The 24,449-nt window shown below is 37.9% G+C and overlaps 1 protein-coding gene across 2 annotated transcripts in view; it reads right to left on the bottom strand.

Annotated features, from left to right (window-relative positions):
* Nucleotides 1–24,449, bottom strand: part of LOC115229954 (peroxidase-like protein) — a 77,373-nt gene that overhangs the window by 51,310 nt on the left and 1,614 nt on the right. Inside the window, exons 2-4 of one of the 2 annotated variants that reach the window (XM_036499269.1) lie at nt 22,338–22,500; nt 16,402–16,694; nt 4,213–4,345 (exon numbers count right to left, since the gene is read on the bottom strand). In XM_036499269.1, the coding sequence (XP_036355162.1) occupies nt 4,213–4,345; nt 16,402–16,694; nt 22,338–22,348 (437 nt within the window). In that variant the 5' untranslated portion in view covers nt 22,349–22,500. The remainder of the gene's footprint in view (nt 1–4,212; nt 4,346–16,401; nt 16,695–22,337; nt 22,501–24,449) is intronic. The other variant, XM_029800217.2, reaches the window with a different exon arrangement.

Raw genomic sequence — 24,449 nt, 5'->3', positions numbered from 1 at the left:
GGTGGTGGTAGCTATGTTGTTGTAATCCACGTTGTTACTTTTGGATTTGTTGCTGTCTTTGTTATTATTTTCGTTGTTCTGGCTGTCTCCAGTAGCTACGATGAATCTGTTGTCTTTGTTCTCCTTTCTGTTGCTGTTGTTGTTTTTGTCCTTGTAATGACTGCCCTCTGTAATCACGATGACCCAGCTGTTGTTGCTGTTGTTATTTTTAGAGTTGTTCTTATCTTTGTGCTCGATATCTTCTGTAGCCATAGAAAGGGGATTGGCAGGTTTAAGCCTGCTAGCTTTGCTGCTGCTACCCTATGGTGGGGAAAATTTCTGGGAGGTGGGGGAATTGGTATTGGGTTTGGTCTCCTGTGCCTCGAACGAAGAGAGTTACCTTGGTCTATCGGTCACATTTCTTTTCTACTTTAGGCACAAGGCTCGAAATTTTTTGGGAAGGGGCCAGTCGATTAGATCGACTCCAGTACGTAACTGGTACTTAATTTATCGACCCCGAAATGATGAAAGGCAAAGTCGACCTCGGTGGAATTTGAACTCAGAACGTAACAGCAGACGAAATACGGCTACGCATTTCGCCCGCCGTGCTAACGTTTCTGCCAGCTCGCCGCCTTTCTATCGGTCACATTTGTGAACACAGTGAGATATTTCAGCACCCAATTTTCAAATTCATTGGCCATGTTATTTTACAGAGCTTACAAGCTGTTTGATTGGTCTATCAGAAATTGCTGCTGGTAGATATGTGGTGGGGTAAAATAGGAGAGAGAAACAAAAAGAGTCTTCGGTAGACGAGAATCCAGCAAAGATAGCAGAATCAGGAACTTTACATGTCGGCAGGGCCAAATAAAAATATAGAGGAAAGAGAAAAGGAGATATGAACAGCGAATAGCAGCAGCGTTTGAAAAAGAAAAACGGTTTATGATCATAGTGTTCTCTGGCTAGGGAACAAATGAAAATTGAAGAGATCAGAATGAGAGAGAAAGAGGTGGGGATAAGTTTGGGTGGAGGACTTATGGAAGAAACCGAAGGAGTCATAATGGCTGCTCAAAGCCAGTCATTGCGGACGAATATCGTTTAGGCAAAGATAGACAAAACTGCGAAAAGTGCAAAGTACAGAGTACTTAGTAATAAGAAAGAAGAATACGCATTGATAATAATAATAATAATAATAATAATAATAATAATAATAATAATATAATAATAATAATAATAATGATGATAATAATAAGGCTTGAAATTTGGGGGAAGGGGATAGTCAATAACATCGACCCCAATACTCAACTGGTACTTAATTTATCGACCCCAAAAGGATGAAAGGCAAAGTCGATCTCGGCGGAATTTGAACTCAGAACGTAGCGACTGACGAAATACCTATTTCTTTATTACCCACAAGGGGTTAAACATAGAGGGAACAAACAAGGACAGACATAAGTATTAAGTCGATTACATCGACCCCAGTGCGTAACTGCTACTTAATTTATCGACCTCGAAAGGATGAAAGGCAAAGTCGATCTCGGCGGAATTTGAACTCAGAACGTAGCGACTGACGAAATACCGCTAAGCATTTCGTCCGGCGTGCTAACGATTATTCCAGCCGCCTTAATAATAATAATAATAATAATAATAATAATAATAATAATAATAATAATAATAATAATAATAATTCCAAACTTCTTTCATATGATAGTGTGGACATTCTGTTTATTAGCATCAGGAGCTATTGCTAGGCTCGTAGGTGTCTGCTTCTACTGCTTATATCGAAGTAGATACTTTGATGCACAATAAACTAGCGTAGCACCAGCTGTTTTGTTAGTAATCCCCAGAACTTATAGTGCTAGAATATCAGTTTGTCGAGAATTACATCAAATATACTCTCTCATTTACTTGTTTCAGTAATTTGACTGCGGCCATGCTGGAGTACCGCCTTTAGTCGAGCAAATCAACCCTAGGACTTATTCTTTGTAAGCCTAGTACTTATTCTATCGGTCTCTTTTGCCGAACCGCTAAGTTACGGGGACGTAAACACACCACCATCGGCTGTCAAGCGATGTTGGGGGGACAAACACAGACACACAAACACAAACACACACACACACACACACCACACACACACACACACACACACACACACACACACACATATATATATATATATACATATACATGTATACGACGAGCTTCTTTCAGTTTCCGTCTGCCAAATCCACTTACAAGGCTTTTGGTCGACCTGAGGCTGTAGTAGAAGACACTTGCCCAAAGTGCTACACAGTGGGACTGAACCCGGAACCATGTGGTTGGTAAGCAAGCTACTTACCACACAGCCACTCCTTCCCCGAAATGTCACAACGTCGTCTATTACTCTTACTGCATTTACATACCTGCTGCCAAAGATATAATCTAGGCTTGGTCTTCAAATCACCTGTTATACATGGCACAGCTGTGTCGAAACGATGGTTGGCCTGTCTGATCGCAGAGAGATGTCTGTTTCACAGTCTGTCGTGGACTACCTTGCTGACTTCTCTCACTGCATTCGAGCCCGAATTTGAATTCAGAACGCTAAGCCAGAACAGACACTGCAAAACATCTATTTGGACACTCTAATATTTCGCCAATGCGTCATTCCTGACTGGGGCTTCTTTTGTCAACCCCAAAATATCGAATTATGATTCAACCTCAACGGGATTTGAGTGAAGCGAGCTCGAAATTATGCGAACCATTCTATCCAGCATTCTGTAAATTGTGCTGATTGCACGTCTGCAGTCACCTATTACTTAAAATAATATCAATATCACTGAACTACAAAAGAAAATTATAATATCAATGATAGTGGATGGAAGCACTCCGTCGGTTACGACGACGAGGGTTTCGGTTGATCCGAATCAACGGAACAGCCTGCTCGTGAAATTAACGTGTAAGTGGCTGAGCACTCCACAGACACGTGTACCCTTAACGTAGTTCTCGGGGATATTCAGCGTGACACACAGAGTGACGAGGCCGGCCCTTTGAAATACAGGTACAACAGAAACAGGAAGTAAGAGTGAGAGAAAGTTGTGGTGAAAGAGTACAGCAGGGATCACCACCATCCCCTGCCGGAGCCTCGTGGAGCTTTAGGTGTTTTCGCTCAATAAACACTCACAACGCCCGGTCTGGGAATCGAAACCGCGATCCTACGACCGCGAGTCCGCTTCTCTAACCACTGGGCCATTGCGCCTCCACATTAATGATAGTAATGGTAATGTCAATAATAGCAATACAAATAAAAATAGCCAAAAAATAAAAGGGGGCCATATTATAAAACCCTATTATTATTGTCTTTACAATGACAAGATAATTAAAGTAATTAAAATATCTTCCTTCACTCAGGATATTATTTTGAAGGGTCACTCAAATGATAAAATAATTAAAATTCCAACGAATAACACATCGGCAAGAGAAACGAAAATACATTTCCAGACACAAGAATCTTGATATTAATATCAACGATATCCAGCATGGCAAATATGAAACAACCACCACAGCAGTCAACGTATTGTGCTGTCATGCTATATGGTAAGTCAGTCGCTAGAAATCTACGTGTACTTTTCTTTTGACTGAATGTATTTTTGTCAAGTGATCACATTTCTTCGACAGCTCTTCGTTGTGTCTTTGAGTATGGTTTTTGAAAGCAATTTTCCTGTGCTTCTAATTAACCTTCAACATCAACATGTTTAACTATCATCAACTATCTAGACACATGAAAGTACATCAGAGCTCTTTTACAATGTCATCATAAAACTAAAACCTTTCTTTCTTTCTTTCTTTCTTTCTTTCTTCTCTCAATTTCGATTAGCTCCCACGCACACCAAGCACATCAAACACACTATGTTCCAACACCGTTTTAATATTTAAGCTCGAACACTATGTTGGCTTGCCAAATCCTTTAAATACATCGAGATTATAATGCATCGACTAACTCTATTTCATTAATTTCCGCTGCAATCATAGACCAAATAGCTATAATCATACACCTAGATACATTAAAAACACGTCAGTTAATTACTATAATTACGACAACGCTATTCTAAAACAAGACCTTATGCACGGAAGATATCAGTACTATGGAACACTTATGAATCGATAAGTCATCACTTTTAATCATGGAGACTGAGTAAATAATTAATCGTATATATAAAGAAGTAAATAAAAAATAAACGGCAAGGTTTTCATATTTACCTTTTCGACAATTCTTTGGTGGCAGTAATTGACAGAACCCCGCTGTTTCTTAAGCCATCTGTAACTTTAGGAGCTTTGGAAATGAATATATTATGCATAAATATCGCTGTGTTTTTGCGGACACGATCGACCCCTGTTGGATATATAAAAGACTACTTATGGAATGGCAATAACAACAGCAATAATAGAATCAAAAACAAAAATACACCGGAAGTCGTGCGGATTACAATAATGGTAACAATTATGTAGCAGTAGTATATAAGTATGGTAATGTAGTAATAGAGTTGATAATGGTAATGTTCGCAGTTGATAATGGCAATGTTCGCAGTGGTAAAAATGGATACATTGAAACTCCGACGTCTGGCAGCTGACTTGGCAAGACACCCATAAAATTATGAACCATCTTACAAACACTAACTCTGAGCCCCTTTTCAAACTCCACCCGTCTAACATCTGTGGACATGTTTACAAAGTCAGAAAACAGCACACCTCCCATGACTTTCGGAAACATTTTTTCATGCTAAGAGTTGCTGAAGTATGGAAAAAAATTCCGGCATCAGTTGTTATTTGTCGGAGCACTGCATCTTTCAAAACTTCCATGCTTCCTGAAATTCGCCAACACTACACCTGATATTCTCCCCTCCATACACACGCCAGCATGCATCTGACTCATACACTGTTCACTTCCCAGACATTTGTACATTACTGCATATGCTTTATACGCACTTTTGACAAGTTGTGGTGCACCTGAGCACTGTATACAATAATTTCATTATATTATAATGAGAGAATTATATTTCGCTAGTTAGGTATGTTGTTTAGGGAATTAGCAGATGTTCCATAAGAAAGAAGAGCGTTTAAACATTTATACAATGTCAATGTTGCATTGGTTAAGGCAAAATCGGTGGTTATAAATCACCCCCCCACCCAAGAGAAGCAGCAAAACGCTTCCAGTAAAATATTATCTCTCGACTACAGACGGAAAAGTTAGATAGTTTATTCGATCGGTGATCACGCAACCAATCACAGAAAAGAAACCAACGAGAAAGCAACAGTGAGGAAAGAAACAGCTGCCCGACTTGGAACGAGTTAAGTAGCAGTACATGAAGTGTATCATGAACTGCACTTCTCTATCTGTGACACTAAATAGTCTTCTTTGCAATCGATTGAAAAACGACACAAGCAGAAACAGATACGTACTTTCTAAAGTACCGGTTTCATTATCATAACAGCATACATATGCACTGAGTTTGATACACACCCTTGAACATATATACAAAAGTAAGAAATATAAGAGAAATCCAAAAGATTGTACTGACAAGTACTGCCCACATCCTTAGAAAAACCTTATCTATTTAAATGTAAATGTCCGTGTTATATTTCATGAAGATATTTCACTACTGCCCCTGCTACTTCTCCTCCCCAAGTTTTCTGTCATACTATAGCATCTCTTACCCTTCACTCGCTTTAGGGTGCTGGGTGTGTGTCTCGGGAAGTGATTGTAACAAACATGCAAATTAAAAGTAATTAACAACAATAACAACGTCGACGACGATGACAACAACAACAACAATAATAACAACAACAAAAATAAAAGCTAACGATAACGGTATGAAAAGGACTAGGACCAATGGTAAAGGTGCCACATCCGGCAGGTTTCCCACTGTGCAGCAGGGTAGGCCCAGTCGTAATCCAGCCACTGCTAGCCATGCTGCAAGACATAAATGGAATAAACAAGTAAACATGCTGGTTATGGAGCGTGACTACCTGAGCATCCCAGGGGATACAAATGACGTGCCAGTCAGAAGGAACAGAAAACGAATGGAAGGCAATGGATCTATTTGAAATTGCTGAACAAAACTTATGTGACTAAGCACGAGTAATACGAAAGAACGGATGGTTAACTGAATTGGAGCTAGAGACTATTAAAAAAAGGATATCACATGATGCTGGGAATGCGAGATACGTAAGTGGTATTAATGGAAGAGATGGACAATTGTTCGCAAGAATATACTACTGTGAATCTTGAAAGAATCGAGAATAGTGACTATTTAAACAATGAACATAAAATAGTAATAAAAAATGATCTTGGATTTATTGAATACAGAAGAAAGAATTTATGTCCGACTTTAAGAAGGCTACCAAAGGAGACTAAATCAAGAGACAAGTAAAGTCAATAATGTATTGAGACACATTGAAACAAAGAACATCACACAAACAAATAAACGCTTCAAAGCTGCAAGTAAGATTGTGGAAGAAAGGATAGGATTGAGAACTATTAGGAACAGAACATCGACTGATTTCTAAACAACTTTGGTGGAAAGGGAGAATTCCAGAAGATATAAACTTCCTGAACATTGTAGTGTTAGGAAAAGAAAAGGACAATTGAAGAATGATCGCAAATTTGAAAAATTGAAGAAGTATTACGTAGATACAAAAGGTCTGAATGTTGTAGTTGAATGACTGAAGCAGAGTATACTTGTCAAAAAAGCAAAGCTAACTAGGTTTGAACAACAGATTAAACAATACCGGCAAAACCAATTATTTAGAATCTACCAAAAAGATTTTATCAATAAATTAATGATGATATACCGGGCTTTGCAAAATTCCTGTTACACTCGGTTTTGATCTTTCGAGAGGTTAACGTGTGTGATAGAAAAATTGCCGCCAAACGTACTTAAAGTTCTACTTTTCCAGCACGTGGAAAGGAGAAAAAAATGTAAGGCAGACGCAGAAGACCGGTGACTATAGATGGGGAGGAGCGACCTGAAGATAGAGACAGAAGCAGTTATATGCACAGTACAAGAACAAGCGTTAAGGACTATGTGAAGTGCAGAATCGACAACATTACCGAGAGCGACAAATGCAGAATGTGTGGTGAGAGGGGTGAAACAGTATGGCGCATCGTTAGCGAATGCCTGAAATTGGCACAACACGATTACAAAAGACGACATGACAATGTGGCAAGAATGATACGAGCAAACCCCTGAGGGAATCACCGAGAATGAAGATTGCAAAATCCTGTGGGATGCAATGATTCAGTGCGATCACCTGACCAGACATCGGAAACCGGACATTGTTGTGGTGAATAACAAAGAAAGAACTTGCATGATAATCAACATAGCGTGTCTCGGTGACAACAGGATCAAAAAGCCAAAGAAGAAAAACTGAACAACTACAACAATTTGAAGTGGGAAATATGAAGGTTGTGGTCAATGAGGAGTGTAGACGTGATACCAATAGTAATTAGCGCACTTAGAAGTATCAGCACTCAACTACCTACCTGATACAAATGTAAGGAAAGAACACGTACAAAAATCAACATCGCTTGGAACTGTAAGAATTCTTCGCAGGGTTCTTGAAGCTTGGCCAATAAATAAGGGTTGCCTTAGTCTGCTAGTTGTGGGCAGCTGACACTTTAGATCATACCAAGCAAAATAAGCTGAGAGTTTTCATCAAATAATAATAATAATAATAATAGAAGGAGGAGGAGACGCCCTTCGGTCATGACTGACCATGGGATTGCACCTAGAAAGTTACCCTCCGAGGCACAAGTCCGAGCAAGGCTGCTTGGGGAAGGCCGGCAGTCGTCCATGCATACCAGCCTCCCCTCTCTACACCACTGATGTTATCGAAGGGAAAGGCAAAGGCCGATACAGCTTGGTACCAGTAATGTCGCAACTCATTTCTACATCTGAGTTACCTGGAACAACGTGAAATAAAGTGTCTTGCTCAAGAACACAACACGCAGCCCGGTCCGGGAATCGAACTTACAACCTCACAATCGTAAGCTCGACGCTCTAACCACTGAGCCATGCGCCTTCATAATAATAATAACAACAACAACAACAACAACAACAATAATAATAATAATAATAATAATAATAATAATAATAATATTCTGCATAGCCCTAATACCCCTTACAAGTGAATTAAACAGAACAGAGTATGGGTATAAAATTGCCAATAAAAAAATAAGCCATCTATTTTATATGGATGACTTAAAACTTTATGGTAAAGACAATAATGAACTTGAAGGCCTATTGCGCACCGTGAAAGCATTCAGCGGTGACATCGGGATGGAGTTTGGACTTGAGAAGTGTGCCAAGGCCACTTTCCAGAAAGGGAAAGTGAAGACCACAAATTCAGTCGTGTTAGATGTTGACACAGTCATAAGAGAGCTTGAGCAAGAACAAACATACAAATATTTAGGGATAATGAAGGCTCTGGTATTCAGCATGCAAGCATGAAAGAGAAGATCAGGAAGGAATGTTATAGGAGAGTTCGTGCAGTCCTGAAATCTGAACTAAATGCACGTAGCAAGGTGTTAGCTATAAATTCCTTAGCAGTTCCAGTTGTTACTTATAGCTACAATGTGTTGAACTGGAATATGAGTGAAGTAAAGAATATAGATAGGAAAATACGCAAGCTGCTGAGTTGTAATAGGATGCACCACCCAAAGGCAGACGTAGATCGCCTTTACCTTCCCAGAGCCCAAGAAGGTCGAGGCCTGATCCAATTTGAACTAGCTTACAAAACAACCACAATTGGACTGGCCAAATATCTCGAAATATCGAATGACTGGATGCTAAAGCTCGTGGAAAATCACGAGAGACGAAAGAAGCTTCATTCTATCATAAAGGAAAACAAAAAATTTGCTATTGATCTCGTGCAGGATACCCAAACTGAACAACCCGAGGGAAGTACGGCAACTATTGTTGCAAAGAAGGTGAAAATGATGGCAATGAAAAAAGCGCACGAGCAATTGGCTGATAGGTGGGAGGAGAAACCTCTGCACGGCAAATATGTGACCCGCAGCAAACAAGCTGATGTTGACCAGAAGCAAACCCATCAGTGGCTACGGAGCTCAGGGCTAAAAGCAGAGAGCGAAGGTTTCATCCTGGCTGCTCAAGATCAAAGCCTATTAACCCGGAACTACCAGGCCAATGTGATGAAAAATGGAGCAGACCCAAAATGCCGATTCTGCAACGACATGATTGAAAAGGTGGACCACCTAATCTCTGGATGTAAAGTCTTAGCACCAGTGGAGTATAAATTAAGACATGACAGAGTTGGCCAATATCTCCACTGGCTAATAAGTCGGCATTACAATATCAAAACTGCCGACAAGTGGTATAATCACCACCCTGAGGCTGTAACTGAAGGAGAAAATGTAACCATTCTGTGGGACTTTCCAGTACATACAGACCGAACCATCAAGGCCAATAAACCAGATATTGTTGTGAAAGACCAAAACAATAAAGTTTGCTTATTGATCGACATGAGTATCCCCTGTGATCATAATATCTCAGCGAAAGAGTTTGACAAGCTCAGAAAATATAAAGACCTACTCATTGAAATTGAGAAAATGTGGCATCTCAAGGCGGTTACAATACCAGTGATCGTAGGAGCACTAGGAATGATCAAGAAGGGAACCGAAAATTATATGAGAATGATCCCTGGCTTACCATCCCTGCAAGAAGTGCAAAAGATTGTCTTAACTGGTACATCACACGTATTGAGAAGAGCATTGTCGATATGAGAACTGTTGCTGCTCATGTATTTTAATTTAACTTAAAAAAAAAAAAAAATGAACGAACTACTGAGTTTGGTTTAATGGCCTACCAATGTATACTATGAGTTTCTTTGCCCTAGGAGTCGGGAAGACACTCGGCAAGAAATGGAAGCAAATTTGAAAGAAGAAAAAAAAAGTAATAATAATAATATAATAATAATAATAATAATAATAATAATAATAATTTTTACTGGAAGTACAAAGCCTCAAATTTGGTGGGAGAGGGAACTAGTCGATTAAATCGACCCCAGTATTCGACTGGTTCTTAATCTATCCAAACAAATAAAAGAGTAAAGAGAGAGTGCACACATACTACTTAAAGCACTTTCAATACCCAAGGCACACACAGACCTGCGTTCAGTAGTGTAGTGAAGGCACGTGATAAAAATAAGACTACGGAAGAAGAAGAACAACAACATCAGCAATAATAATAATAATAATAATAATAATAATAATAATAATAATAATAATAATAATAATAATAATAGTTATAATAGTAATATTAATGATATTAACGATATATTATGAATAACACAAGTAACAATAACAATATCAACAACAACGTCAATCTTAGTAGAAAGTTTCCAATTTTGCCTTGTTAGCCATGCAACAGCAAAACATCATCAACGAAAAACAAGAAGCAAAAACAGTAAAAATAATCGTGTTTGTCAGTTCCAGATGTTGCTGTTGATGTTGCCAAATTAAATGAAGTTATTTCACACGAAATCTATCCAAATAAAAATATGGCTATTGTTCTGTCAAACTTGAAAGTTTGATAAGGAATTAATTAAATTATACTCACATCAATAGAATCAGAACCAAAACCTAACGTGATAAGGGAACAAATTTAAGAGATTTTAGTTTTCAATTAATCTTTGTTTTGCGATTTAACGTTTAATTTTTCCGCCCCCAAAATAACATGACGAGAAATTCGTTTGAAAGGTTTCGGTACAGCATTTCTTAAGCCATTGTCTTCAGGCATAGTCTCTGAGAATAAAGCACAGTTTAAATAAACAGATATCTATCTTCTTGCCATCAAACTTTAGTTCACATATATATATTTCGCTAGCTTTTTCCAGTAGCTTAATAATAGCACTGCCGCCTGCAAAACTGAATGGCCTCAATGGTAATGGCACGAAACCACTAAGATATTTTGTGTCATTGATTGACGAGGAAAACTCAGCCGCGAATATTCCGTATATAGTGTCTTTGTCCAAATTTCCCGTCCGTTAATTTTCATCTAGTTTCACGTTTGCTCTACGTTCGCCTAACTTTTCCTCCTTCTTGTGTTCTTTCTGTGCAACCTTTGATACATCCACGTAGCGGAGGCGCAATGGCCCAGTGGTTAGGGCAGCGGACTCGCGGTCGTAGGATCGCGGTTTCGATTCCCAGACCGGGCGTTGTGAGTGTTTATTGAGCGAAAACACCTAAAGCTCCACGAGGCTCCGGCAGGGATGGTGGTGAACCCTGCTGTACTCTTTCACCACAACTTTCTCTCACTCTTACTTCCTGTTTCTGTTGTACATGTATTTCAAGGGGCCGGTCTTGTCACTCTCTGTGTCACGCTGAATATCCCCGAGAACTACGTTAAGGGTACACGTGTCTGTGGAGTGCTCAGCCACTTACACGTTAATTTCACGTGCAGGCTGTTCCGTTGATCGGATCAACCGGAACCCTCATCGTCGTAACCGACGGAGTGCTTCCACATCCACGTAGCGCAACGCACACCCTGTTTGTTTACTTTATTGTAAAAAATATTCCTTGAATATTTATTGTGTGACTCTTAACTTTATCTCTACTCTTACTTTATCTCCTTCCACCTCTACTTTTACTCTATCTCTTTCTGCACTTTTACCCTCTCTTTTCACCCTTGCTTGTCTCCTTTGTACCTTTCTCTTCTCTCTGTTTCTCTAATCCCTTTGCTCCTTCGTTCTCTCTTTGTCGCTTCATCTTTCCCTCTCTCAACACTTCCTCTTCTCTACAACGTGACCGGTGTCCGGCGAAGATGGTGTTGTTCTTTTTCGGCCTTGCCTTTGACCAGACCGGTCATGCTGATCTGGGCTCCTGCTACGTCCTCTAGGACATATTCCGTTTCACCTTTGTGCAACCTCACTAAGTTCGTTCAAAAGCTGCAAAGCTCTTTCTGTTGAATTTGTGGTATATGTATAATTATTCTTTCTTTCTTTTGTTGTATAAAGCCGTAAGGCTTCGTACTGTTATATATGCATAAGTCTTTGTCTGTTGTATTTATATAATGTCTTGTTTGTTTCTGTCTCAGTATACATTTGCTAACTTTTTCACAGTAGCTTAATAGCACTGGAGCCTGCAAAGTTCAGTGTTCTCAATGGTAATGGCGTAAAACCACAATGATATTTTGCGTCATTGACTGACGAGGAAAAATCAGCTGCGAATATTCTGTGTATCGTGTCTTTGTCTAAAATCTCGTCCGCTAATTTTCGTCTAGTTTCACGTTTGCTCTGCTTTCGTCTAATTCATTCTCCTTGCTGTGTTCTTTCTGTATAACCCTTGTTATACACACACACACACACACACACACACACACACACACACACACACACACACACACACACACACACACACAGAGAAACACACACACACACACACACACACACAGAAACACACACACACACACACACATATATATATATATTATAACAATAATTAAGAGTTTAGCAACAAGTTGCTTAACCACATACCGAACAATTTAGAAAAAGGAGCCAAAAGACCGCTATTTCTTTTCGCTACAAAATATGACTCCGCAGATAACACTATCTGTAACTCACACAGGCAAAAAGAAGGAAAAGAATGAAACCAAACAGTCTTCGATTAATTATGGACGCATTTCTGGATTAGAATTATAAAAATTCATTTCCTTTGTCAACATAATATTCCGAGAATTATAAATATAAGTTTTCTAGCATTTTCAAATTTATAATTCCCGGAATATTATGTTGACAAAGGAAATGAATTTTTATAATTCTAATCCAGAAACGCGTCCATAATTAATCGAAGACTGTTTGGTTTCATTCTTTTCCTTCTTTTTGCCTGTGTGAGTTACAGATAGTGTTATCTGTGGAGTCATATTTTGTAGCGAAAAGAAATAACGGTCTTTTGGCTGCTATTTCTAAATTATTCGGTATGTGGTTAAGCAACTTGTTGCTAAACCCTTGATTATTGTTATAATTATGTATAAAACTTCTTGTATAAGTTTTTACCGAATATGGTTCTTTTTTATACCGAAACTACTTGGTGAAATTTATTAATTATAAATTAATAATTTTTTACCCTATATCTATAATGATATATATATAATCACACGTGCGCACACACACACACACACACACACACACCACACACACACACACACACTTTATTAGCTATCATTTTGGGAGTTATGGTCAATTCGATTCATGAACAACAAGATATATAACATGCCTATCTCATCAAATGCTAGGAGCAGAGTGGGAATTTTGAGAAGAATTCAGGATGTATTATGGTGTTTGGTTATAACTGAGGCTGCATGACCAGCCTGGGTGGGCTGTAGTCTATACTGGCGACAGAGATGAAATATTTCCCTTTTGTGTAGAACAGTCAGGGTTGTCAGCTGCCGGTAGCATGAAGTTTATTAATAGGGTACATCTCTGGTAGCAATAATAGGATAATTTTGTTCCTATTGACAGATACTGCGGGTTGGCGGAGTATGAGTTATCTTTTGCAAAGACAGGTTTGGCAATTGCGGGTTTCAGGTGAGTAAGGAGGTATCTCTGTCAGTGATACTTGATTTGATATTATGGAAGTCATTTTGATGATCACGGAGTCTCCAGATTAAGTGGGATTGTGAGGTAGAGTTTTCCCTATCCTTGTACTTGAAGGTGTACATGAGCTTGTATACCTTTCCTTAAATTTATTAACTGTCATGATCGCGTAGTGTCTTGTGAGCTGGCAGTTGGTAAGATTTCAACAGTTACAAGTTGGGGTGTGGGCTGGAGGCTGTGTAGATATAATTTCAAGAATATTATCCAACTAAGCAAGATTCATCAAAGCAGCAACATTATACAATGAAGTTCTTAAAGCGAGTGGTTTTAAAAACAGAGAACACATCCAGTTCCATAGAAGCAAATCATAAACGAAGCAAAACCAGAAAAGAAAAAAAATCACCTTGGTCACCACACTTTTCAATCTAAACGTTGCGACAAATGTGGTCTAAAACTGCGAAGCCGACTAAGGAAAAATAAAACAACCAACAAACTAGTAAATGAAACGACTACAATCATAGACAAGGCCTTAATAAAACAACAGTGGAAGCCGGTCGGTGGAAACGATAGCCATATATGAAAGGATGAGTCCACTGTGATTTATACGAAACGAAGATGAATGCTGAAAGAAGGTTATTCCCGTTCGAAGATCATATTAACGTGTAATTCGAGTCAAGAGAAAACGAATTTAGTTCACATGTGCAATATACTGTGCACCATCTTTCTAACGACTCTTGAACGTGCCATTTTCAACGTAGTAAAGCCAATTGGGTCCCTAATAGTCTTATTTACTTTTACAAGATTTTCCCATTATGTATCAGAATAGGCGTGTAACATTGTTAACAGCCTTAGAAAATGAATTCGTTTAAAAATTATGAAAACGTTAATCCATATGAAAGCTACTTCATTTTAATGAAGTTTAATGCTTACTCTGAGGTTTGAACGAAAAATACATTAAAAACGGCAACTATGTGTAGGATATGGAAGAAAATCTTAAAGAGAAAGAAAATCTTGTGACAAGTGGGATTTACTGTCGCACACACGTCTAAATTTATTTCTATCTACACTTAATTTAAAATATTGTTAACGAAACCACCTGCATTCCAACACAAATACTTTTGTGAAATTCATCTACCTTCCAATACACTTGCCGAAGCAGCAAGTTCTTGAACATCTTCAATAAATGTGTAGCCCCTTGTGGGTAGTAAAGAAATAGGTATATGTGTCAGTAGAAAACTTAACACATACACCATAATTTGATGAGCCGCAAAGCTTAGTCGATCTAACAACTGAACGCTCATCGGTCGGTGTCGATGATGAGCGTTCAGTTGTTAGATCAACTAAGCTTTGCTGCTCATCAAATTATGGTGCATGTGTTGAGTTTTTTACCGACACATATACCTATTTCTTTACTACCCACAAGAGGCTGCACACAGAGGGGACAAACAAGGACAGACAAACGGATTAAGTCGATTACATCGACCCCAGTGCGTATCTGGTACTTAAATTATCGACCCCGAAAGGATGAAAGGCAAAGTCGACCTCGGCGGAATTTGAACTCAGAACGTAACGGCAGACGAAATACGGCTACGCATTTCGCCCGGCGTGCTAACGTTTCTGCCAGCTCGCTGCCACATATACCCTTAACCCCTTGACGCCGGTATTACCCGAAGCATGCGAGACACTGCTCCGCTTTTTTTTTTATCTAATGAGGCCACACAAACACACAAGTGCCAACGGGCTCGCGTCTATTTATGTTCACTGTTACAATAACATAACGCCGTACATTTACGTCTACCGGTTTAAGAAATAGCGCCGTACATTTACGTCTACCGGTTTATGAAAACGAACTATGTGAAGCTATTGCTCAAGTTAAAAAAATAGCATGCGTGTGGTACAACTCAAAACACGGTATCATGCATGTAAAGTATCCGCAATCATTGGTCTACTGCTAGTCTCATGACTGGAACGTAACCTGAAATAGCTAAGATAATGCACGGGACGGCGGTCGCGCACACCTGAAGAGATAAAGTACACGATAGCGAACGTAAACATACGTCAGCCGCTAAAAAATCCGTGATAGGTGTAGGACAGCTCTACATCGTATATTTACGTTAACCGCGGGTAGGCAAGCAAAAGTGTGATCGCATATTTGCGTCAAACGTTGTCAAGGGGTTAGCAGGGTTCTCAGGCAGAATCAGCTTGGAAAGGTGAGAATTTCAATGACAAATACATTCGATCCGAAGGGCTTCCGCAGTTTTCATCTGCTTAGTTTCATTGACAAGGTTTGATCGACCTGAAGCTGTGGTTAGATATACGCGTTTAAGGGGTCACTCAGTGGGATCAAGCTCAGGATTTTATGGTTGCAAAGCGAAGTTTTTAACCACACTGTTATGCTTGTATCCACAAGGGATCAATGATCTAACAAACTACAAAATGCAGACTAGGGCTTACATTACGTACATTGAAAAGCTAACTACACGCAGAGCATGTAACACTAAAATGCACAGCATTTTAAGTACATACCTATGAAATAGCAGCAATACTTGCTCCCAAAACAACAACAATAACTACAACAACCATCACCACCACAACAACAATATCAGCAACAACAAAAACAACAACAAAAGCAACAGCATCAACAATGGCAACAGTAACACGACCATCAACAACGACAAATCATTATAATATTTAACAAGACTAATAATTTTGTGAGAGAGGGGGGTGAAAGAGGGTGAGTGGGTGAGTGAGAGAGAGAGAGAGAAAAAGAGAGAGAGAGAGAGAGAGAGAGAGAGAGAGAGAGAGAGAAAAACAAATGTGTAAACATCAGTAACTTACCTAGGTTAAAGAAGAAACGATCTTCTTGGTTCTTCCTGGCTAAAACTTCCCTGGCCCTCTGGTCAGCCACTCGAACGTCGTTTTGTGTTATACGTTGCCGAAGATTGTTTTTCTCTCGGTCGCTTGCTGGTCTGCTTACTCCGGCACGAGACCGAGCTCCGGCAGCGCTTAGTGAACTTCTTGCAAAGACGGAATTCCATTGTGCTAGACAGACTATGTTGAGTGTTACAGTTAAACTGACCGCTGTCCAACATATCAAGCACAACCAACTGAAATTGTCGTAAGAAGACCAACTGAATAATATATTAGAATTAAGCTACATAAAGTTAAAGGTCAGAATAGGCTAAAAAAGGCTAAAGGTCAGAATTAGACTAAATAACGTAACCAGTTAGGTTAAAAAAGGTCGCTAGTTAGGATAAAGTCTCCAAAGATTCCAATTAGTCTAGATAAAAGAACTAATTAGGCTATTAAAGTATATAATTAGGAGAAGTAAGACGACGAGCTAGACTAAATAAGGTCACTAATTAGGCTGGCGGAGGTCAGTAATTTTGTTAAATAAAATTGTAATTACACTGACCACAAACTCTTCAAATATTAGGTGTTTAGTAGTTAATTATGTTAAGAACAACGCAGCATATAAATTAATTCTTTATATGACAGCACATAATATTGTTGTAATGTGATTGCCGAGGTTATTAGCCAAATGAAAAATACGAGGCAAACAAAAAGTAAGAGATCTGTACGATCGTTATCATAGCGCTCCAAGCAGCTCGACATCTCATCAGATTCGATGCAGCTAAGTTGATATGTTGAATTAATTAGCTTATTTACTGAATACCATCTTAATTAATGTTATTTATTTATTATCAGACTTATGCCAACGCTGGTTGAAAAATGGCGTCTTTCTATGAAATTGTTTATAATTTAAATAGAGATATTGAGAAATAAGCCGTTCATTTTAAACATAGGTAAACAATATACTGGAGTCATTTAAGTAGATAAAAAATCTTTCTCACAGGAGGAAAGGCATAAAGGGTTGTACAGATCCATACCAAGGACATTAAAAACATTAATGGAAGAATATTCAGCTTCTAGCATAAATCCAATTTGAGATAATTACTTTCACTATTGTAAACCTTTTACATTGTTCGAGCCAAACTGGGAGCCTCTTTGTAATCGCTCAGCTTGTAAGTAATAGCTGCCAGTTGTACTTCAAATTGTCGTGTAAGTAACGGGATGGCCACTTTCTTTCATGAAGTCATGTAAGACGGTTGTGGCAGAGGCATTTTTTGGTCAGACACTCAGTTCAGTGCTGACCTGAGGTTCACAATGTCAGCAACAACTTCTACACTATTGGTTCATTAAGTTAATAATCATCATCAGTGGGTGGTGGAGATGGTGGTGGTTGTGGTGATCTAACCACGACGAGGTGCCAGAAACGGTAGCGCACTGGACTGTTTTTCAGTACGAATACTTCTCGCTTCTACGTTATCTTTTCAAAGCTAAATTTGATCTGGCCTATTGATTCCTCGTGGGTAGGGTCAATAAACATATGTACAGCCATCTAATGGAATCAACTCAATCGTCTAACTATGACCCCCGCCACCCAATCTATATTACTCTGTTTTCACTTTACGTTTAAGTAAGAAATTATCGGTCTTATTTTATTGTGGTTGCTGTTTAGTCACTAAGCCAGCCCCAACTAATTAAACTAATGATGAAAGACATTCCACTTATGGCCATCACATTGCTTTTCCCATATTATATATCGTGGGCTACTTTATACAATGTATGTTCCCTCTTTTAAATTACACTTTGGATGATGTCCCAGAAATACAATATACATTAGGGTGTAATTTCAGAAAGAGTTAGTTCTCATTTCTTCAATGTGTCATTCCTTCATTAAAACGGTGAGGTGTAACCTGAAGTAGTGTTGGCTTATTTCTAAAAGGATGGCTGTCGTTGGCTAAGTGGTGTTAGTGTTGTTGTTATTAGTAGAAGTGAAAACTGATAAAGCAACTATATTAGCAAACTAACGAGTTAATTACTCGAAATAACATCACGTCCCCAAAAAGTTAACAGTAAAATTAAATCCACACTATTAGAGGCTAACTCTTAGTTTACAACATAAAAGGAAAGTAGGAAAAATCTAGCTGCTTCACCAGTAACCCAGCCAGATTTAACTGCAGCAGGGCAGCTAAGCCAACGGATATGAATATTTAAGATATTTACAGGAACGACCTATAACAGGAAAGAAAAGAACAAATTCTACCGCGGGAGTCGAACAACATAAAGTTTTGCCAAGTTATTTTGTCAGGTTAGCACTTATCGACGCTTTTACTAATACAAACTAACGGCACTACTTCACCTCAAGGTAATTTCGTAGACCTTCAACAACTAGAAGATTGATTGCCCATATGCATATTTGTCTTGTGGTTAAAATCTTAATAATTCCCATTATAGTTAATTGCTATCCATAACATCACCATGCCTTTAATTGTATTATACTGAACCGAACTGTGTGATATAGCTGTGGGTTGCTTTCTCTGTGGTGGATAAGTTGCTACAAAGTTCTCTGTGAGCATCTTGTACTAAGATTTAAGGTAGTGCTGTTAATTTATAATAGTGAAACGTTTGTAAATGCTAATTTGATATTCTAATTTGGTTGAATTTATTTGTAGCATTCAACATTTAATTTGAATCTATAGGATTAGAATCTTTTGTCATAGTTCGTGCTCATAAATGCCTCACACACACACATACACACACATACATACACACATATATATATATATATATATATACATATATATATACACACACATACACACACACACACACACACACACACACATATATATATGTGTGTGTGTGTGTGTGTGTGTGTGTGTGTGTATGTGGAGGCGCAATGGCCCAGTGGTTAGGGCAGCGGACTCGCGGTCGTAGGATCGCAGTTTCGATTCCCAGACCGGGCATTGTGAGTGTTTATTGAGCGAAAACACCCTAAGCTCCACGAGGCTCCGGTAGGGGGTGGTGGCGAACCCTGCTGTACTCTTTCACCATAACTTTCTCTCACTTTTTCTTACTACTTCTGTTATACCTGTATTTCAAAGGTCCAGCCTTGTCACACTCTATGCCACGCTGAATTTCTCTGAGAATTACATTAAGGGTACACGTGTCTGTGGAGTGATCAACTGGAACCCTCGTCGTCGCAACTGACGTAGTGCCATGATTTATATATACATACATACATACATACATACATACATACATACATACATACATATACACACACTCACACACACATATACACACGCACACATGATTTACATTAAAAGCCTTAACCATTCATGCCATACTGTAAGCTTTTCTTATACAATATATATATCATCTCTCTATACAGGACTATATTGTCCAGTATATCTTTTCCTAACCTTTAAAGAAATATCGAAAAAATGAAATAGAGAAATATGAAAGAGAAACAATAAAATGGAATACAAATCCTTTAGTAACTTTTTAACATTTATAAGAAAAGAATAAAATATGAAAGTGCTTTGAAATGCTCTTCTTGCTATCATAATTGCTATTCATAATCTCCCCATGGCATTAATTGTATTGCCTCACAATGTAAGTTGCGCATAAGCGATATGGAAGTGAAACTAGATTTAACGGTAGAAACAGAAAGTCAGAGTAAATATGATCGCAGTCAATGAGAACTGCAAAGATTGAACTGTGAATTTTGGGCGAAAATGTTACTCATAGTCAATCTTGAAGGCAACATCTTCATTAAAACACCAACTTGGTATTTTTTTAATAGATATATTGGTCTAAAGATTGACCTGTAAAGTTGCTTACAGATTTTGTTATATGCCTTTTACTTTTTTCCCTATTTCAGTCATTGGACCGTGGTCATGCTGGGGGGACGCTTTGAATACTATATAAACGACTTTATATAGCATTCACATACATACATACATACATACATACATACATACATACATACATACACACACATACATACATACATTATATACATATAATCTACGTACACACACATATATGTACACATTCACACACACATACACATATATATATGGGTATATATATATGTATATATATATATATATGTATGCCATGTTGATTCGTTAGCTACTGCACGCATTTTTTTTCTCTCCTTCTTTCTGTGTTTTTCTCTCTCTGTGTATCTTTCTGTTGAAGAGCGTAGGCTCGAAACGTTTAAGACTTGTTTTATTTATATTCCTGAGCGCCATACTAATACAATTGTTCGTTTGTTTTCCACCTGCCTTCGTCTTTTGTTATTTTCATAAAGCTTCCCGTTATATATATATATATATATATATATATATATATATATATATATATATATATATATATATATATATATATATATATATATATATATTTATACGCATGCATATATATATATATATATAAATATTTATACGCATGCATATATATATATGTATATTACACATATATGTGTGTGTATATATATATATATCTCTCTCTCTCTCTCTATATTTTTTTATTCTTCTATTTATTTCAGTCATTTGACTGCGGCCATACTGGAGCACCGCCTTTAGTCGAACAAATCGACCTCACGACTTATTCTTTGTAAGCCTAGTACTTATTCTATCGGTCTATTTTGCTGAACCGCTAAGTTACGGGGACGTAAACACACCAGCGTCGGTTGTTAAGCGATGGTGGTGGGGCAAACACAGACGCGCGCGCGCACACACACACACATACGACGGGCTTCTTTCAGTTTCCGTCTACCAAATCTGCTCATAAGGTTTGGGTCGGCCCAAGGCTATAGTAGAAGACACTTGCCCAAGGTGCCACGCAGTGGGACTGAACCCGGAGACATGTGGTTGTTAAGCAAGCCACTCCTGCGCTTATATATATATATATATATAATTAATTAATAAGGGTGAGAGAATTAGATACTAATTTAATAGTATATCCATTCAACACCAAGTGGCCCATTTATTTTTGTATATTTATATATATATATATATATTATATATATATATATATATATATATATATATTATATATATATATATATATATATATATTATATATATATATGTATGTATATATATATATATATGTGTATGTATATATATATATACATACAGATACATACTTATACACACACAAACTCACACGCACACACGCATAGAAAGAACGGGAGAAAGGCCGTGGGTGGCATAACATAGACAAAATGCATTAATACTGCACAATTCTCATATCTTCATTTCTTCTAACAAATTAATAATATTTAAATGAGAAATTAATAACTGAGGTTAGGTTATAATATATTCATTATAATTATTGCTGTAATGATTTATAATATTTCTCTTGTTAAACATAGAAGCATTTCGCTTATTAGATTTCTTCGTGTTATATGACTGGCATTAAAGCCCAAAGGGAAATAAAATCACAGAAAAAAATTTACTGGAATAGTAAAGAAATTAATGACGGTCTTCATTTTCAAGAATAATAAATAAATAAATAAATAAAAGCAAATGTATTCACAAAACAAAACCAAAACAGTTAGGAAAAAATTGTAAAATAAGGGAGCTCTCATTGGTGTTAAGAGAGTGAGGTTTGACGTCTGAAAGTGTTCCATTTTTCATGGAATAAAACTGCTTATTTCTAGTTTTGCCAAATAAGCTTTCTCCAATGGCCAGTAGAATTATTTTCTTGTTAGAGAATATGGAAAACATTCACTGTTAAAAGTATCATACTTCTCGTTTAACCAGTATGTTCGTGTGTGTGTGAGAAAGACAGATAGATAGATAGATAGATAGATAGATAGATAGATAGATAGAGAGAGTGAGTGAGAAAGAGAGGGGGGGAGAGAAAGTATATGCTCATGCGTTCGTGTTTAAGAATAAATCCCGACTTACTTGGTAGCCATGTTACTTCCAGAGCAGTAAGTAAACCCACGTGTATGCCTACATGAACTTCTTAGGTAAATAGATTGAGTGTGTGGTAAATACAGGAGAAATTATGATTTGTAACATCCAAGATGTTAGTAAAATGCCGTCCAGTTTGCAACAGAGATATGACCTGGTGAAAAAAAAATAACGAACAGGTTGACATGATACGAAGAGGTTTAAGTGTTTATGCGCGCGCGCACACACACTCACATTCACAAGCGCATACACACATGCACACATGCATATATATATATATATATTATATATATCATATATTTATATATATACACACACACATAAACATAACGTATTTGCGTGTTTGTGTATTCGTGTATTCGTTTGTGGACATGTTACACAAGAACAGTTTTTGGATTTGAAGAGAGAGAGAGAGAGAGAGAGAGGAGAGAGAGAGAGAGAGAGAGAGAGAGAGAGAGAGAGAGAGAGAAAGAGAGAGAGAGGGGGAGAGAGATAGGTAGCAATGACATGGAAATCTGGGGCTGCGTCGAACAGCTCCTACACGACAAAATTGTTTTTAAGGAAACGAAACAACACAGCTGAAATCTGCTGACTGTATGCTTGGAGGACAAGAAGGGGTTTGATTCTGTTCCTCATTCGTGGATTATAGTGACATTGCGCCTTGCTGTGATTCTAAATACTATAGTCAATGCCATTGAGTGGCTGTCAATAATATGACCCACAGAGATATCAATAAGAACTGAGGCTACCACTTTGGTCAGAAACAAAATTACATTATTAACAGGAATATTTGAAGGCACCAGATTATTTATTATGTTTATCGTCCTAGTAGCAAAGCCCTTGTAAGTTCTGATAGAAACTGCATATGAAAGAAAGATTAATTTCACCCACACATTTTTTGCGGATGACCTTAAACCGTACTCGAGTAATATTCATGACACCGAGAAAAAGATAGAACTGGTCACAGCATTCTCATCGGATACACGAATGCAGTTTAGTAAGGACAAGTGTTCACATTTGAGAGTCAAACGAAAGAAGATTGTCGACTAGGCAACAAATATGGATACCAATGGCTTGCTTATTTCTCCTAACATTAGTGATGAATGTTACAAATACCTTGGAATTGATGAGAATATTGCAAATGCTGTGCTATGAGTAAAGCTACAGTGACAAAAGAATAATTCGGCAGACTTCGGAAGATATGGAAGTCAGAGTTGTTTGCATTCAATAAAACTATATTCCGCAGTGCTTTCGCAGTGTCAGTGCTAGTCTCAAAACATAGGATATTAGACTGGTTAGTCGAAGAAATTCATAACTTGGACACCAGGTTTGAGAAGATACTAACAGTGACTAGTAACCTCTGGAGGTAGAAGCATACGATCAGTTCAGACGGCTTTTGAGTGCTGCATCGTTTCACTTAGGCAACTGAACAGTAAAGAGAGAATGAGTACAACACGTGTAAACTCAACAGAGAAGTAAATAATAACATGACATTAGGAAAAAAAACTCCTTAACTACTCTGAGTTTACAGCTGCACCACGCGAACAAAGAGAGACTGGACTATCCAACCTAAAGAGAGACTAAGAAGAGAAATATTCATGATAGTAGTAAATACTATCTTCTCATAAGACATGGTATCGTCGCTAAGACGATCTACAATGCTATGCGCTTGAAAGATTGTTCTGACGGCCATACCAAAGGCAGAGCAGTACCAGGAAATATCCACACCTTTAAGAATAAGAAATATACTAGTGGAACATTCCAATAAAAGAAGCAATAGTTGTGACAGAATAGCACAGTTCACTGCAAAAATCAGTTTGCTCTGTTCTTTTTCGGAAGTATTTATAGGTTTTCCTGTATATCTTTCGCTGCATAGCCCAGTGAGACCATGATAATAAGTACAAATATATATCTATTGCCTGAATTTAAGAGCTGTAGGTTTCTCATTACTTTTCGTTTGATGTTCTCCTTTGTCATAATTTTTGAGCAGACGTTTACATCTGGTATTAACACAACTAGCCAGATATAATTGTACGTGAAAGTGAGCAAAAGTCGTGCAGTGTTGTAGATATCAGCTGCCCGGTAGATGTAAACGTCTGCCCA

This window comes from Octopus sinensis, linkage group LG2 (assembly GCF_006345805.1).
Source record: "Octopus sinensis linkage group LG2, ASM634580v1, whole genome shotgun sequence".
Taxonomy (NCBI): Eukaryota; Metazoa; Mollusca; class Cephalopoda; order Octopoda; family Octopodidae; genus Octopus; species Octopus sinensis.
Note: the sequence above shows the minus strand (reverse complement) of the source record. Positions and strands in the feature narration are given on the sequence as shown.